Source organism: Aquila chrysaetos, chromosome 4 (assembly GCF_900496995.4).
Source record: "Aquila chrysaetos chrysaetos chromosome 4, bAquChr1.4, whole genome shotgun sequence".
NCBI lineage: Eukaryota > Metazoa > Chordata > Aves > Accipitriformes > Accipitridae > Aquila > Aquila chrysaetos.
This window is the reverse complement of record NC_044007.1, coordinates 1,158,337-1,174,216: the sequence shown is the minus strand read 5'-3', so window position 1 is coordinate 1,174,216 and position 15,880 is coordinate 1,158,337. Positions and strand designations below refer to the sequence as shown.

At 56.8% G+C, this 15,880-nt stretch overlaps 3 protein-coding genes and 1 pseudogene across 3 annotated transcripts in view; all 4 read left to right on the top strand.

The window, feature by feature from the left end:
- Positions 1–257, top strand: part of LOC115340491 (feather keratin 2-like) — a 919-nt gene extending 662 nt beyond the window's left edge. Inside the window, exon 3 of the mRNA XM_041123137.1 lies at positions 211–257. Within this exon, the coding sequence (XP_040979071.1) occupies positions 211–257 (47 nt within the window). The remainder of the gene's footprint in view (positions 1–210) is intronic.
- LOC115340652 (feather keratin 2-like) overlaps positions 1–11,777 on the top strand; it is a 12,305-nt gene extending 528 nt beyond the window's left edge. Inside the window, exons 2-3 of the mRNA XM_030012550.2 lie at positions 1,495–1,823; positions 11,330–11,777. Coding sequence (XP_029868410.1) covers positions 1,515–1,805 — 291 coding nt within the window. The 5' untranslated portion in view covers positions 1,495–1,514 and the 3' untranslated portion in view covers positions 1,806–1,823; positions 11,330–11,777. The remainder of the gene's footprint in view (positions 1–1,494; positions 1,824–11,329) is intronic.
- Positions 5,347–6,421, top strand: LOC115340647 (annotated as a pseudogene).
- Positions 10,733–11,777, top strand: LOC115340648 (feather keratin 1-like). The gene is made up of 2 exons (XM_030012549.2): positions 10,733–10,785; positions 10,993–11,777. The coding sequence occupies exon 2, from the start codon at positions 11,013–11,015 to the stop codon at positions 11,325–11,327; it is 315 nt and encodes a 104-aa protein (XP_029868409.1). The 5' UTR covers positions 10,733–10,785; positions 10,993–11,012; the 3' UTR covers positions 11,328–11,777.
- Positions 11,778–15,880: the final 4,103 nt, after the last annotated feature.

The following is a 15,880-nucleotide window of genomic DNA, read 5'->3' as shown; positions in this document are numbered from 1 at the left end:
TGACGTGGAGGGAGAAGGCTCGGGAGAAGTGTGTGGAGGGAGAGAGGTGCTGGTCTGCTTATGCTGTTGCCTCAAGTGCCCAGGGGTGAGTCAGCCTTTGTGCATGATGTCATTTTGCAGCAAGCAGCTCTTGCATGGCCCATCCATGCAAGTAATGAGGCGGGTGTGCTTCCCTTGCCGCAATTCTCCAATTTCACGTCTCCTCTTGAGGATGTGTCCATCTGACCCTGGCGGAAGCTTTTAAGTGTGGCTATTAGAATTCAAGCTTGGGGTTGATGGCACGTGTCAGGTTGGCAGAGGTTGTGACCAAAGGGTAGGAGAGGTGGGGTGTCATCGTGAGGTCATCCCGTGGCAGTCGTGTGGTGTTGGTTTTCGGGGGGTTGTGAAGAGTGGTGCCCTGGCAGGCTGGTCTGGTCTTTGGAGGTGTGCCAGGCGTGAGACGCTGCCCCTTCCGTCACGTTTGGTCCCTCTCTGCCTTGCTCCCAGCTCGCTAAGGCTGTCTTTCGGCCTGGCCTTTCCCATTGGGCGTGCTCTGTGGGAGTCTCGGGCCCCTCTTGCTGGTGGGGTTGTAGCTGGGAGAGGGAGGCTGCCTTGTGGTGGGCTCGTGGCCCCTTGGTGCCGTCGCTGTGGGGCTGGCAGTGCAAGGGGGGCAAGGAGGGCTGTTTTGCAGAGCAGCCGTGGTCCTGGCAGCCCTGGTTCGGACTCGCAAGCGCGTGTGCTGTGGGGAGCCCTGCCAGGCTCCCCAAAGGCTTGTGGTTGGCCGCTCCGTAGCGCTCCCCTTCGTTGGGGCCGGCAAGTTTGCATCCTGGGCTCTGGCGTGGCACAGTGCTTGGGCTGTGCGTGATGCGCCCAAGAATGCGCGAAGCTGGTGAAGGATGTAGAGAAGGAGACTTCCGGAGCGGCTGAGGGAGCTGGGGGCGTTTAGTCTGGAGAAAAGGAGGCCTCGGGGAGACCTTATCGCTCTCTACAACTACGGGAAAGGAGTGGTTGTAGCAAGGTGGGTGTCAGTCCTCTTTCCTAGTAACAAGTGATAGACGAGAGGAAAGGGCCTCGGTTTGTGCCAGGGAAGGTTTAGATTGGATATTAGGAACAACTTCTTCCCCGAAAGGGTTATCAAGCCCGGAACCGTCTGGCCAGGGAAGTGGTGGAGTCACCGTCCCGGGAGGTATTGAAAAGCCACGTGGACGTGGCCCTTGGGTTTCTGTTTAGTGGTGGATTTGGTAAGTGTTAGGTCAGTGGTTGCACTCGATAGCGTTAAGGTCTTTTCCAAAGTGAGTGAGTGGTCGTCAACAAGGTGAGCCTCAACCCCCTTCCCCTCCTTCTCCTGCCCCACCTGCACCGTCTCTTCCACCACGCTCAGCCCCCAGCCTCAGCAGCCCTGACCACCACACTCCCCCCAGACCCACACCAGGCCTCCCCACTCCCTCGCCCTCCTGCAACACCGCCCCTCGCATCCCCACGCCCCTCCGCTTCCTCAACACCCCTCTCTTCCAGGGCCCCTCCACACCGCAGACATGGCCTGCTACGACCTCTGCCGCCCCTGCGGACCCACCCCGCTGGCTAACAGCTGCAACGAGCCCTGTGTCCAGCAGTGCCAGGACTCCCGCGTCGTCATCCAGCCTTCTACCGTGGTGGTCACCCTGCCAGGACCCATCCTCAGCTCCTTCCCCCAGAGCACCGCCGTCGGATCCTCCTCATCGGCTGCCGTGGGCAACGTCCTCAGCTCCCAGGGAGTGCCCATCTCCTCCGGTGGCTTCGGAGGCCTGGGCGGCTTCGGCGGCAGACGAGGCTGCTTCCCCTGCTAAGGGCCCCTGACGCCAACCGCCCACACCCTGGAAGCCACGGCATGGATTGAGGATGCACCTCCAGGATGTTGCTCGCACGTGGGCTCAGTAACAACGGCTCCTCCTCTCAAGGCACAAAGCAAGCACCTTCTCACAAGCCAAAGACCACCGGGGACCTCCAGTGTGCTGCTCGCCCCGTGGGGCGGGAAGATCTTGGTGCTCTGACGAGATCTGTCTCACACAAGGGACCTCGGATTACGGTCGCCCTACTTGCCCCTTAGACCGGCTCCTTTCCATTTGCCACTCCTGACTTTTCGCTCTTTTTTTGTGTCTCTCAATAAAGTTCTCCTGCAACCCAGCCTGAGACGCCTCCACTTCCTTTCTTCTCCCATGGCTCTTCCAACCTCACCAAGCACAAAGCCAGGCCAAAGAGGCCATCGGGGTGCCTGCAAAGGGCCTACAACACCTCTCTTAGGAAGCGTGTCCCCAGCAGCAACATCTCCACACACCGCCACGGCGGGCCTTCCAGCCCCTGACACAACCCTTTCAGTTACCCAGACAAGGGCTTGGACACGCTAACGCACTTCTACCCATGCCTCTGACACAAGCTCCCTGTGGCAGCACACGCTACACCAACCCTCTTCCCCACCACGACTCTCTGAGCAACACACCAAGCAGAAGCACAGCCAACAGAATCTTTTAGCAAGGAACCTCTGCACATCATCTAGTTCAACACAGACTGCTCAAGTGGGGTCAGCTCCAGCAGGCTGTCCACAACCATGTCCACTCAGGTTTTCAGTCTCTCCAAGGACAGAGACTCCAACACCTCTCTGTGCAACCGGGTCCACTGCTTCACCACCCTCACACTGAAAAAGGGCTGCCTTCTCTGCCAAAGAAATGGCACGTCTTGTCAGCTTTCTCCATTCGCCCTTGACCTGGCCGTGGGCACCGATGAGAAGAGTCTGACTCCCCGGTCCACATTGCCCCGCCACCCGCGATTTAGACACAGTGATGACATCTCCCCTGCGCGGCCTTCCCTCCTGGCTGAAAAGCCTCACAGCTCTCTCCACTTCTCCTCAGACCAAAGATGCTCCAGTCCCTTCAGCGTCTTGGTGGCCCTGCCTCCACGCGACTCGCCCCACTAAGGCCACGTCCTTCCTCCACCGGAGAGCCCTCAGCTGGACACAGCACTCCACACGGGGCCTCACCAGTGCTGAAGAGAGCGCAAGGTCACCTCCCATGACCTGCTGGCAACGCTCTCCCAACGCCGCCCTGGAGACTCTTGGCCTCTTTTGCTGCACGGGTGCATTGCTGCCTCGCGGGCAGCTCGTTCTCCACCAGCACCACAAGATCGGGCTCAGTAAAGCAGGCGGCCCCCAGCACGTCCTGGGGCCCGGCGCGATTCCTCCCCCAGATGCAGGATTTGCATCTCCCCCTGTTCAACTTCAGGAGAGTCCTCTCTGACCTGATCGCCAGCCACTCCTGCGTATGCTGCCACAACCATCCTGTGCCTCAGCCACTCCGCCACATTTGGCATCATCTGCCAGCTCGCTGACAGGGGCACCACGTCCCACTGCCCAGGACATTGCTGAGGGTGTTGAACACTGTTGACCCCACACCCTATGACCATGCAATGAGAGAAAGTCTCAAAGGCTTTACAAGAAGGTTGACATAAACACCACCCACAGCTCTCTCCTCCACCACAAAGCTAGTCACTTCAACGTACATAGCACGCAGGTGTCGGTCAAGCACAATTTCCCCTTTGAAAATTCATGCCGACCACTCCCCAGCGCCTTCTTGTCCTTCCTGGGATTGGCAGTGCTTTCCGGGAAGACTTCCTACATCACCTTCCACAGGAACAACGCCAGGCTCGCCAGTCGCTCCTTACCCGGACCTTCCGTCCTCATCTTCTTCAAGAGAGGAAGGCAATGAGCTCTCTTCCAGACATCATAACCGTGCCCACGAGCTACGGCCTTTCCGAGATAATTGAGAAGGGCCTCACAAGGATATCGGACAGCTCCTTCCGCATTTGCGGCTACAACCCCTCAGGCCCCACGGACACGCAATCATTCCTACCACCTTTCCTCTTCCTCAGCAACAAGCACTGCTCACCTGACAAGCAGCCTGCAAAACACTCACCTCGGCTCAACTGGGGCAGGCCTTGCCAGTCATCAACCCTTCCGCATGCATCCACCACCTCCAGGGCCTCGGCTCTCCTGCCACGTGCTGCATACTTGCCTCCAAGGCCCTCGACTACGTCTAAATCCTCCTTCTGCCCATCACGCACTGTGCAGAGAAATGGCCTCACCCCTCAGCGCTCACCCCAACTACAGACCCCAAAGCCGCTGGCTCACCACCGCCCCTGCCTGCCGCTCCCACTCCCCCTCGGCCTCTCGCCACGCTCACGGGCTCTCCAGAAACCCACCTGCCCTTCCAGGGGGCCCCACAGACAATCACACACTCACTCACTTTGGAAAAGACCCTTAACGCTATCGAGTCAACCACTGACCTAACACTTACCAAATCCACCACTAAACCAGAACCCCAAGAGCCACGTCCACATGGCTTTTCAATACCTCCCGGGACGGTGACTCCACCACTTCCCTGGCCAGACGGTTCCAGGGCTTGATAACCCTTTCGGGGAAGAAGTTGTTCCTAATATCCAATCTAAACCTTCCCTGGCACAACCCGAGGCCCTTTCCTCTCGTCCTATCACTTGTTACTAGGGAAAAGAGACTGACACCCACCTTGCTACAACCTCCTTTCCCGTAGTTGTAGAGAGCGATAAGGTCTCCCCGAGGCCTCCTTTTCTCCAGACTAAACGCCCCCAGCTCCCTCAGCCGCTCCTCGGAATTCTCCTTCTCTACATCCTTCACCAGCTTCGCTGCACTTCTTTGGGCGCATCACGCCACAGCCCAAGCACTGTGCCACGCCAGAGCCCAGGATGCAAACTTGCCGGCCCCAACGAAGGGGAGCGCTACGGAGGGGCCAACGCAAGCCTTTGGGGAGCCTGGCAGGGCTCCCCACAGCACAGCGCTTGCGAGCTCCGAACCAGGGCTGCCAGGACAACGGCCTGCTCTTGCAAACAGCCCTCCTCTGCCCCCTTGCACTGCCAGCCCCAGCGACGGCACCAAGGGGCCACGAGCCCACTACACAGGCAGCCTCCCTTCTCCCAGCTACAACCCCACCAGCAAGAGGGGCACCGAGACTCCCACAGAGCACGCCCAATGGGAAAGGCCAGGCCGAAAGACAGCCTTAGCGAGCTGGGAGCAAGGCAGAGAGGGACCAAACGTGACGGAAGGGGCAGCGTCTCACGCCTGGCACACCTCCAAAGACCAGACCAGCCTGCCAGGGCTCCGAGGAAACGGGGCCCACTCTTCACAACCCGCCCGAAAACCACACCACACGACTGCCACGGGATGACCTCACTGATGACACCCCACCTCTCCTACCCTTTGGTCACAACCTCTGCCAACCTTGACACGTGCCATCAACCCCAAGCCTTTGAATTCTAATAGCCACACTTAAAAGCTTCCGCCAGGGTCAGATGGACACATCCTCAAGAGGAGGACGTGAAATTGGAGAATTGCGGCAAGGGAAGCACACCCCGCCTCATTACTTGCATGGATGGGCCATGCAAGAGCTGCTTGCTGCAAAATGACATCATGCACAAAGGCTGACTCACCCCTCGGGCACTTGAGGCACCAGCATAAAAGCCAGACCAGCACCTCTCTCCCTCACACACTTCTCCCGACGCCTTCTCCTCCACCGTCAACAAGGTGAGCCTCAACCCCCTTCCCCTCCTTCTCCTGCCCCACCTGCACCGTCTCTTCCACCACGCTCAGCCCCCAGCCTCAGCAGCCCTGACACCTCCCCACCGACACTCCCCCCAGACCCACACCAGGCCTCCCCACTCCCTCGCCCTCCTGCAACACCGCCCCTCGCATCCCCACGCCCCTCCGCTTCCTCAACACCCTCTCTTCCAGGGCCCCTCCACACCGCAGACATGGCCTGCTACGACCTCTGCCGCCCCTGCGGACCCACCCCGCTGGCTAACAGCTGCAACGAGCCCTGTGTCCAGCAGTGCCAGGACTCCCGCGTCGTCATCCAGCCTTCCCGCCGTGGTGGTCACCCTGCCAGGACCCATCCTCAGCTCCTTCCCCCAGAACACCGCCGTCGGATCCTCCTCATCGGCTGCCGTGGGCAACGTCCTCAGCTCCCAGGGAGTGCCCATCTCCTCCGGTGGCTTCGGAGGCCTGGGCGGCTTCGGCGGCAGACGAGGCTGCTTCCCCTGCTAAGGGCCCCTGACGCCAACCGCCCACACCCTGGAAGCCACGGCATGGATTGAGGATGCACCTCCAGGATGTTGCTCGCACGTGGGCTCAGTAACAACGGCTCCTCCTCTCAAGGCACAAAGCAAGCACCTTCTCACAAGCCAAAGACCACCGGGGACCTCCAGTGTGCTGCTCGCCCCGTGGGGCGGGAAGATCTTGGTGCTCTGACGAGATCTGTCTCACACAAGGGACCTCGGATTACGGTCGCCCTACTTGCCCCTTAGACCGGCTCCTTTCCATTTGCCACTCCTGACTTTTCGCTCTTTTTTTGTGTCTCTCAATAAAGTTCTCCTGCAACCCAGCCTGAGACGCCTCCACTTCCTTTCTTCTCCCATGGCTCTTCCAACCTCACCAAGCACAAAGCCAGGCCAAAGAGGCCATCGGGGTGCCTGCAAAAGGGCCACAAGAACTCTCCTAGGAAGCGGTCACCACCACTACCACTAGCTACACAGTCTGGCACCTGGGGGACTTCCAGAATGGGACACAAGCCCATTCCGGCCTCAAACGTTTGACGCAACAACAGTCCGCAGCGCACGCCTCTGACAAAGTCTCCCCGTGACAGCACACGCTTGACTAACTCTTTTCCCCAGCGTGACTCTCTGGCTCTCCGTGCAAAGAGAATCACAGAATCATTTAGTTTCGCAAGAACTTTGGAGAGTGTGTGCTTCAACCCCCCCCCAGCTCAGGCAGGGCCAGCTAGAGCAGGTTGTCCGGGACCATAGCGTGGAGGGGTTTCAGTATCTCCATGGAAAGAGATTCCATCACCTCTTCCACTCTTTGAGCACCCTCGCACTGAAAAAGGCTTGCCTTCTTTGCCCATGCAATTCCACCCGCTTTCGCTTATGCCCACAGCCTCTTGTCCCACTGGTGCACATTACTTCAAAGAGCCGGGCTCCCTCGACTTCATTCCCTCCCGTCCAGCATTTAGGCACTTTTATGGCATCCTCCCTGCGCTTCCTCATCTCCTGGCTCAACAGTCCCAGCTCTCTCAGCCTCTCCTCATAGGAAGGATGCTCCAGCCCCTTCAGCATCTTGCTGGCCTGCACCGGTCTTGCTCAACTAAGTCCATGTCCTTCTTCCTCTGGGGAGCCCAGAACTGCACACAGCACCTCACGTGGGACCTCAGCAGTGCTGACGAGACAGGAAGGGTCACCTCCCCCTACTTTCTGGCAGTGCTTCTCCTAATGTCACCCTGGAGACTGGTCGCCCCATTTTGCAGCAAGGGTGCTTTCCCTCCTCACGGCCCATTTGTTCTCCACCAGGACCACAAGGTCCTTCTCTGCTAAGCTGCCTTCTATCCAGCTGGCCCCCAGACATTCTGGCTACCTGGGCTGACTCCTCCCCAGAAACAGGACTTTGCATCTCCCCTTGCTGAACTCCATGAGATTCCGCTATGTCCAGCGCAAGGAAAGCCGGTCGCTCCCTCAGCATTTGTGGGTTCCAGCCATCTTTCCCCACGGACTTTTGCCCAGCCAGTCACACAACCCCCTTTTCTCGGGGGCAGCCGTGAGTCCACCTGACTCACTGGCACCCCCAGCCCAGCCCTGCATCGGCCCAGCATGCCTCTTGCCTGCCAGGCACTCCAGCACCCATCCACACAGAAGCGCACATACCCTTCCCACCTCACCTCATCTTCCTCGCCAACAGGCACTGCTCGCACAGTGAACAACCCTCAAGGCACCTTCACTGAATGTGGGCAGCTCTTGGGAGTCTGGGGAGCTCCTTGCTGACTGGACGCTGGCCAACCTTATTCTGATTTATTAAAAGGGCATGAGCGTAGACCCAGGAAACTGCAGACCTGTTAGTCTAACCTCAGTACCTGGAAAAACTAGGGAGAAGATCCCACTGGGTGCTTCCGAAAGGCATTTAAAGGACAATGCAGTCATCGGGCACAGTCAACACAGTTTCACAAAGGGAAAGTCCCACCTGACTAATTTGATATCCTTCTATGATAAGGTCACCTGCCTTGTGGATGAAGGCAAGGTGGTGCATGTAGTTTTTCTGGGTTTTAGTAAGACTTTCGATACTGTCCCACACCACGGCATCCTTCTGGACAAGCTGTCTGACTGTGAGATGAGCAGGTAGGCGGCGCGCTGGGGGAAGAACTGGCTGAAGGGCAGGGCTCAAAGGGTTGCAGTGAACGGGGCTACATCTGGCTGGCGACCGGCCACCAGCAGTGTTCCTCAGGGCTCCATTCTAGGGCCAGTTCTCTTCCAGACTTTTATCAATTATCTGGATGCAGGAGTTGATTGCACCATTAGCAAATATGCTGACAATACCAAACTGGGAGGTGCTGTTGACTCTCTTGAGGGACCAGAGGCCTAGCAGAGGGATCTACATACAGTGGAGCATTGGGCAATGATGAATGCGATGAAATTTAGCAAGAACAAATGCCGCATTCTGCACCTAGGACGGACCAAGTCTGCACACAAGTACGGGCTGGGAGAGGCGTGGCTGGAGAGCAGCCCTGCAGAAAGGGAGCTGGGGGTGCTGCCTGGCAGCAGACTCAATACGTCTGCCCCAGCAGCCAAGAGGGCAAACCGCGTTCTGGGCTGCATGTGACTCTTCACTCAACTCCTGCTCAGATGGTGGACAACCCAGCTTTTGCTAAAGCCTTACGTATGCTGGGAGCAGCGCCATTAGGTCAAAGAGAGAGCACCACTTAGGCAGGACAAGTGGCCAGAAAATTGCTACCGGGCCATTACGCAGCCATTATCACCTCCACACTACTGTCTCCTGCAGCCATTCTCTTTTGCCTAGGACTTTAGTCAGAAGCCACTAACTCATGGAAATGGTATAGACCAAACCTCCAATCTGGAAGGCACAAAACGTCAGCTTACCCAAAAAGCTTTTGAAGCAGATCCACCAGCAGCTGGACTGCTGAGGCTTTCGTGCTTCCTCGTGGGATACAAGGAATGCCCGCACCGAGATACAGGAGGAAGGAAGGAGGAGCACTCTTACCGTCAGCTAGGTAATCACATTTTGGCTCACGGGTGCATGGTATTAAGACTTACAGGTTATAAGTTATGAAACCTTCCGACTTGAACGGTGAATAAGTGAATTCACGTCATGGACGAGTCTGGCCAAAAGGGGACTGAGCCCATCTTTGTTGTGTTGGATAATTGTTTTTCTTAATGACCTCAAGAAATACAGCTTAAATCACAGACTACGTCATCCGGCAAAGGTGACAGATCCAAATGGACCGTGACACCAGGAATGAGGTCAGTATCACCAGCATCTAGTTTCCCCCCGATCCACCATTTTGATCTTCTTCAAGGTATAAGGGCTATGAGCTCTCTTCCAGACATCAGGAACTGATCCCAGGCACCATGACCTTTCCAAGCTAATAGAGAGTAGCCTCCCAAGCACATCAGCCAGCTCCGTCGGCATTCCTCGATTCAACCTACAAACACCCCGCTGCACAGCACGCCTGCCTACCTCCCTTCCTCTTCCTCAGCAACAAGCACTGCTCACCTGACAAGCAGCCTGCAAAACACTCACCTCGGCTCAACTGGGGCAGGCCTTGCCAGTCATCAACCCTTCCGCATGCATCCACCACCTGCAGGGCCTTGGCTCTCCTGCCACATGCTGCATACTTGCCTCCAAGGCCCTCGACTACATCTAAATCCTCCTTCTGCCCATCACGCACTGTGCAGAGAAATGGCCTCACCCCTCAGCGCTCACCCCAACTACAGACCCCAAAGCCGCTGGCTCACCACCACCCCTGCCTGCCGCTCCCGCTCCCCCTCGGCCTCTCGCCATGCTCACGGGCTCTCCAGAAAATCACCTGCCCTTCCAAGGGGCCCCACAGCCCAAGCACTGTGCCACGCCAGAGCCCAGGATGCAAACTTGCCGGCCCCAACGAAGGGGAGCGCTACGGAGGGGCCAACGCAAGCCTTTGGGGAGCCTGGCAGGGCTCCCCACAGCACAGCGCTTGTGAGCTCCGAACCAGGGCTGCCAGGACAACGGCCTGCTCTTGCAAACAGCCCTCCTCTGCCCCCTTGCACTGCCAGCCCCAGCCCCAGCGACGGCACCAAGGGGCCACGAGCCCACTACACAGGCAGCCTCCCTTCTCCCAGCTACAACCCCACCAGCAAGAGGGGCACCGAGACTCCCACAGAGCACGCCCAATGGGAAAGGCCAGGCCGAAAGACAGCCTTAGCGAGCTGGGAGCAAGGCAGAGAGGGACCAAACGTGACGGAAGGGGCAGCGTCTCACGCCTGGCACACCTCCAAAGACCAGACCAGCCTGCCAGGGGCACACTCTTCACAACCCGCCCGAAAACCACACCACACGACTGCCACGGGATGACCTCACTGATGACACCCCACCTCTCCTACAATTTTGCAATGTCTGCAGAATGCGATGGCACATGCCATCAACACCAAGCCTTTGGCCTCTAATACACTCACTTAAAAGTTTCCGCCAGGGTCAGATGGACACATCCTCAACAGGAGGACGTGAAATTGGAGAATTGTGGCAAGGGAAACACACCTGACCCCATTATTCGCGAGGCTGTGGAATGAAAGAGCTTGTTGCTGCAAAATGACATCATGCACAAATACTGTCTCGCCCCCTCAGGCGCTCAGCAACCAGCATAAAAGCCAGACCAGCACCTCTCTCCCTCACACACTTCTCCCGACGCCTTCTCCTCCACCGTCAACAAGGTGAGCCTCAACCCCCTTCCCCTCCTTCTCCTGCCCCACCTGCACCGTCTCTTCCACCACGCTCAGCCCCCAGCCTCAGCAGCCCTGACACCTCCCCACCGACACTCCCCCCAGACCCACACCAGGCCTCCCCACTCCCTCGCCCTCCTGCAACACCGCCCCTCGCATCCCCACGCCCCTCCGCTTCCTCAACACCCTCTCTTCCAGGGCCCCTCCACACCGCAGACATGGCCTGCTACGACCTCTGCCGCCCCTGCGGACCCACCCCGCTGGCTAACAGCTGCAACGAGCCCTGTGTCCAGCAGTGCCAGGACTCCCGCGTCGTCATCCAGCCTCCCGCCGTGGTGGTCACCCTGCCAGGACCCATCCTCAGCTCCTTCCCCCAGAACACCGCCGTCGGATCCTCCTCATCGGCTGCCGTGGGCAACGTCCTCAGCTCCCAGGGAGTGCCCATCTCCTCCGGTGGCTTCGGAGGCCTGGGCGGCTACGGCTTCGGAGGCCTGGGCGGCTTCGGCGGCAGAAGAGGCTGCTTCCCCTGCTAAGGGCCCCTGACGCCAACCGCCCACACCCTGGAAGCCACGGCATGGATTGAGGATGCACCTCCAGGATGTTGCTCGCACGTGGGCTCAGTAACAACGGCTCCTCCTCTCAAGGCACCAAGCAAGGAAGCACGAAAGGGCCAAGCACATTCTGCCTGGAAACATGGCCTGTGTACCTCCTCCTCTTCTCCATCTTCCTTCTTTGCATCGCCCTTTGTGCTATGTCCAATACTCTCTGCTGCAACCACCTTCCCACAAGCCAAAGACCATCAGGGAACTCCCGTCAGCTAATCCCACCACAGGGCAGAAAGACCTCAGGATGGTCGTGCAAAATCTAGTGCATGCAAGGGATCTCAGCTCATGGTTTCCCTACCTGCACCTCAGACCGGCTCCCTTCCACTTGACGCTCCTGCCTTTTCACTCTGTTTTTCTCTCAATAAAGTTCTACTGCATCCCAGCCTGAGACGCCTCCTCTTCCTTTCTTCTCCCAAGGGTTATCCAAATTCACCCAGCACAAAGCCAGGCCTCAAGAGTGTGTCTGGTTGGATGGGCAGTGGTCTGGTCCTCAGCCTCCTTCAAGCCTGGCAAATCCATACTATCCCAATACAGACATGGGGATTTTTTGAGACGGCTATGCATGAGTGCCCTAAGGTGCCAAGACCTCTTCTGGGAAAATATTTCAGCACCAACAACACAGGTTGGTGTATTTTTTCCTTCCAGCACATGACTCAAGCCCTTCACTTGCCCAAACAAAGGCTTGGGTATAGTAATGCTCATCTGGCCATGCCTCTGATGCAATCTCCCCATCAGCACACTCTTAACCAACTCTCTTCCCCAGCACCACTCTCCAGCCCTGACAAGAAATAGTCTCAGTAAAGCAGAAAGGAAAGCTAGAATATGCAAAGGAGGAAAGGAAGGAGGAAAGGGAAGGAGGAAGGAAGGAGGGATGGAAGGAGGAAAGAAGGAGGAAAGGAAGGAGGAAAGGAAAGGAGGAAAGGAAGGAGGAAAGGATAGGAGGAAGGAAGGAGGAAAGGAAGGAGGAAAGGAAGGAGGAAAGGAGGAGGAAAGGAAGGAGGAAAGGAAGGAGGAAAGGAAGGAGGAAGGAAGGTAGGAGGAAAGGAAGGAGGAACGGAAAGGAGGGGAAAGGAAGAGGAAAGGAAGGAGCGGAAAGGAAGGAGGAAAGGAAGGAGGAAAGGAAGGAGGAAAGGAAGGAGGAAGGAAGAGGAAGGAAGGAGGAAGGAAGGAGGGATGGAAGGAGGAAAGGAAGGAGGGAAGGAAGGAGGAAAGGAAGGAGGAAAGGAAGGAGGAACGGAAGGAGGGAAGGAAGAGGAAAGGAAGGAGGAAAGGAAGGAGGAAAAGGAGGAGGAAAGGATCAGGAGGAAGGAAGGAGGAAAGGAAGGAGGAAAGGAAGGAGGAAAGGAAGGAGGAAAGGAAGGAGGAAAGGAAGGAGGAAAGGAAGGAGGAAGGAAGGAGGAGGAAAGGAAGAGGAAAGGAAGGAGGAAGGAAGGAAGGAAGAGGAAAGGAAGGAGGAAAGGAAGGAGGAAAGGAAGGAGGAAAGGAAGGAGGAAAGGAAGGAGGAAAGGAAGGAGGAAAGGAAGGAGGAAAGGAAGGAGGAAAGGAAGGAGGAAAGGAAGGAGGAAAGGAAGGAGGAAAGGAAGGAGGAAAGGAGGAAAGGAAGGAGGAAAGGAAGGAGGAAAGGAAGGAGGAAAGGAAGGAGGAAAGGAAGGAGGAAAGGAAGGAGGAAAGGAAGGAGGAAAGGAAGGAGGAAAGGAAGGAGGAAAGGAAGGAGAGACAATGTTTGATTTCCTAAGAGGGGTTCAGCATTGGCCTCTGTGTCCCCATTCCATAACCTGAAGGGCACTGACAAAAAGGGCTCCGCTCCCTTCCCCACAGGGACCATCACTGCCCGAGCCATCTCCTCTGTCCTGTGCAGAGGCAAAGGCAGAGAAAGGGCTACAGAAAGCATCGGATCCTTCATCCAACCACCTTCCCACTCCACAACTATTCATCTGCACCAGCCTTTAGGCGTGCCACACATTTCTCTGAAGGAAAAGAGTTTGCAACAGGCAGCAAGGGAATCCTTGAGAAAACACAACACCCTCTTCTGCTCGCTACCTCAGACAGAAAGCTGCATAGAGCCAGACTTGCAGCCCTTCAAATGCACACCACCTTTTGCCAAGACCCTCCTCACTAAAGGCAACTCCATGCACCAGGAACGAGGGTGTGCAGGAAACCTCACGGCCACAACCATGCTCAGGCAGGAGAGTAGGCACAAGGGCCCCAGCACAAACAAGCACTGCTCACCTGAGGAACAAACTGCAAAAAAAACACAAGCCACATTTAGGCAGACCACACACCAGCCAGCGACTCATCTGTCCCACTGAACTTCTCCAAATAGACAAGTTGCTACTTCACACAACAGCCAGTCCCCTGCATGGCTGTCCTGCAGAGCCCGTATGCATCTGTTGCATCACTCCAGTCACACGAGTTGTCCCACCAGTCTCAGGTCGTCCCGTGATGCCATAGTTCTGTGACCTGGCATAGAACTCTTGCTTCTCCTGCTTACTTCCCAGGCTGTGCACTTTTGCCTACAGGCACCTCAAGTCAATTCTCTTCTGACCCCATCTTTGTCCTTCCAAAGAGTTCTCTTCCTCCCATCACCTCAGTCCATGCACTGATGACTCCAGCCTCTGCTTCATCACTTACCTGCCACCTACAGACATCATTCCCAACAGAACCAGCTTACAGCCCTCCTTACCCAGTTTTACAGTGCTATGGAATGGCTGAGGCTGGAAGGGACCTCTGGAGCTCATCTGGTCTGACCCCTCTGCTCAAGCAGGGCCACCTACAGCTGGTTGCCCAGGACTTTGTCCAGACAGCTTCTGAATGCCCCCAAGAACGGAGGCTCCACAGCCTCTCCGGGCAACCTGTGCCACTGCTCGTCACCCTCACAGTAAAACAGTGTTTCCTGAGGTTCAGAGGGAACCTCCTGTGTTTCGGCTTGTGCTTATGGCCTCTGGTCCTGGCACTGGGCACCACTGGAGAGACCCTGGCTCTCTCCTCTATGCCCCCTCCCTTCAGGTACTTGAGAGACATTGATAAGATCCCCCTGAGCCTTCTCTTCTCCAGGCTGAGCAGTCCCAGCTCTCTCAGCCTTTCCTCGGACGAGAGATGCTCCAGTCCCTTCAGCATTCTCGTGGCCCAACGCTGGACTCTCTCTAGCACGTCCACGTCTCTCTTGTACTGGGGAGCCCATCATGGACACAGTACTCCAGGTGTGGCCTCACCAGTGCTGAGATCTGCTGGCAATGCTCCTCCCAATGCAGGCAAGGACACCGTTAGCTTGCTTTGCTCCAACGGGGCATCACTGCCTCGTGTTCAACTCGGTGTCCACCAGGACCCCCAGAGCCTTTTCTGCAGACCTGCTTTCCAGACGGGTGACCCCCAGCATGTCCTATGCCTGGGGTTGTTCCTCCCCAGTACAGCACTTTGCAATTCCCCTTCTTGAACTGCACGAGGTTCCCATCAGCCCATTTCTCCAGGCTGGTGAGGTCCCTCTGGACGGCAGCGCGACCCTCTGGTGTATCAACCACTCCTCCCAGCTCGGTGTCATCTGCAAACCTGCTCTGCCCCATCACCCAGATCATTAATGAACATGTTAAACAGGAGTACTGTGCTCAGCTCTGGGGGCGCCAGCATAAGGAAGACATGGACCTGCTCAAGAGTGGATCCAGAGAAGGCCATGAAGATGATCAGGGGCTGGAGCACCTCCCCTTTAAGGACAGGCTGAGAGAGCTGGGGTTCAGCCTGGAGAAGAGAAGGCTCTGGGGAGACCTTATAGCAGCCTTCCAGTGCCTAAAGGGGTCCTACAGGAAAGATGGGGAGGGACTCTTTATCAAGGATTGTAGTGATAGGACAAGGGATAACAGTTTTAAACTGAAAGAGGGTAGGTTTAGGTTTGATATTAGAAAGAAATTCTTTACTGTGAGGGTGGTGAGGAAGAGGGTGCCCAGAGAAGTTGTGGATACCCTCCCCCCAGAAGCGTTCAAGGCCAGGTTGGATGGGGCTTTGAGCAACCTGTTCTAGTGGAAGGTGTCCTGCCCCTGACAGGGGGTTTGGCACTGAACGATCCTTAAGGTCCCTTCCAGCCCAAACCATTCTATGATTCTATGATTTGACGCAGAATTGACGCCTGGGGTACACCTCTGATTACTGGCCTCAGAATAGACCCCAGGTCGAGGCATTCAGCTGGTTTTCAATCCACCTTACTGTCTGATGAGGCCACATTTTATCAGCTTCTCTATGAAGATCTTATGAGACAGTGCCAAAAGCCTTACTGATGTCTAGGCAGACAATATCTACTGCTCTCCCCTCATCTACCAAGCCAGTCATTTCATCATAGCAGGTTATCAGGTTGGTTAGGCATGACTTCCCCTTAGTGAAGTCATGCTGACTACTCCTGGTGACTTTCTTGTCCTTCATTTGCCTGGCAATGGTTTCCAGGGTTAGCTGCTCCACCACCTTCCCAGGGATCCAGGTGAGGCTGACTGGCCTGT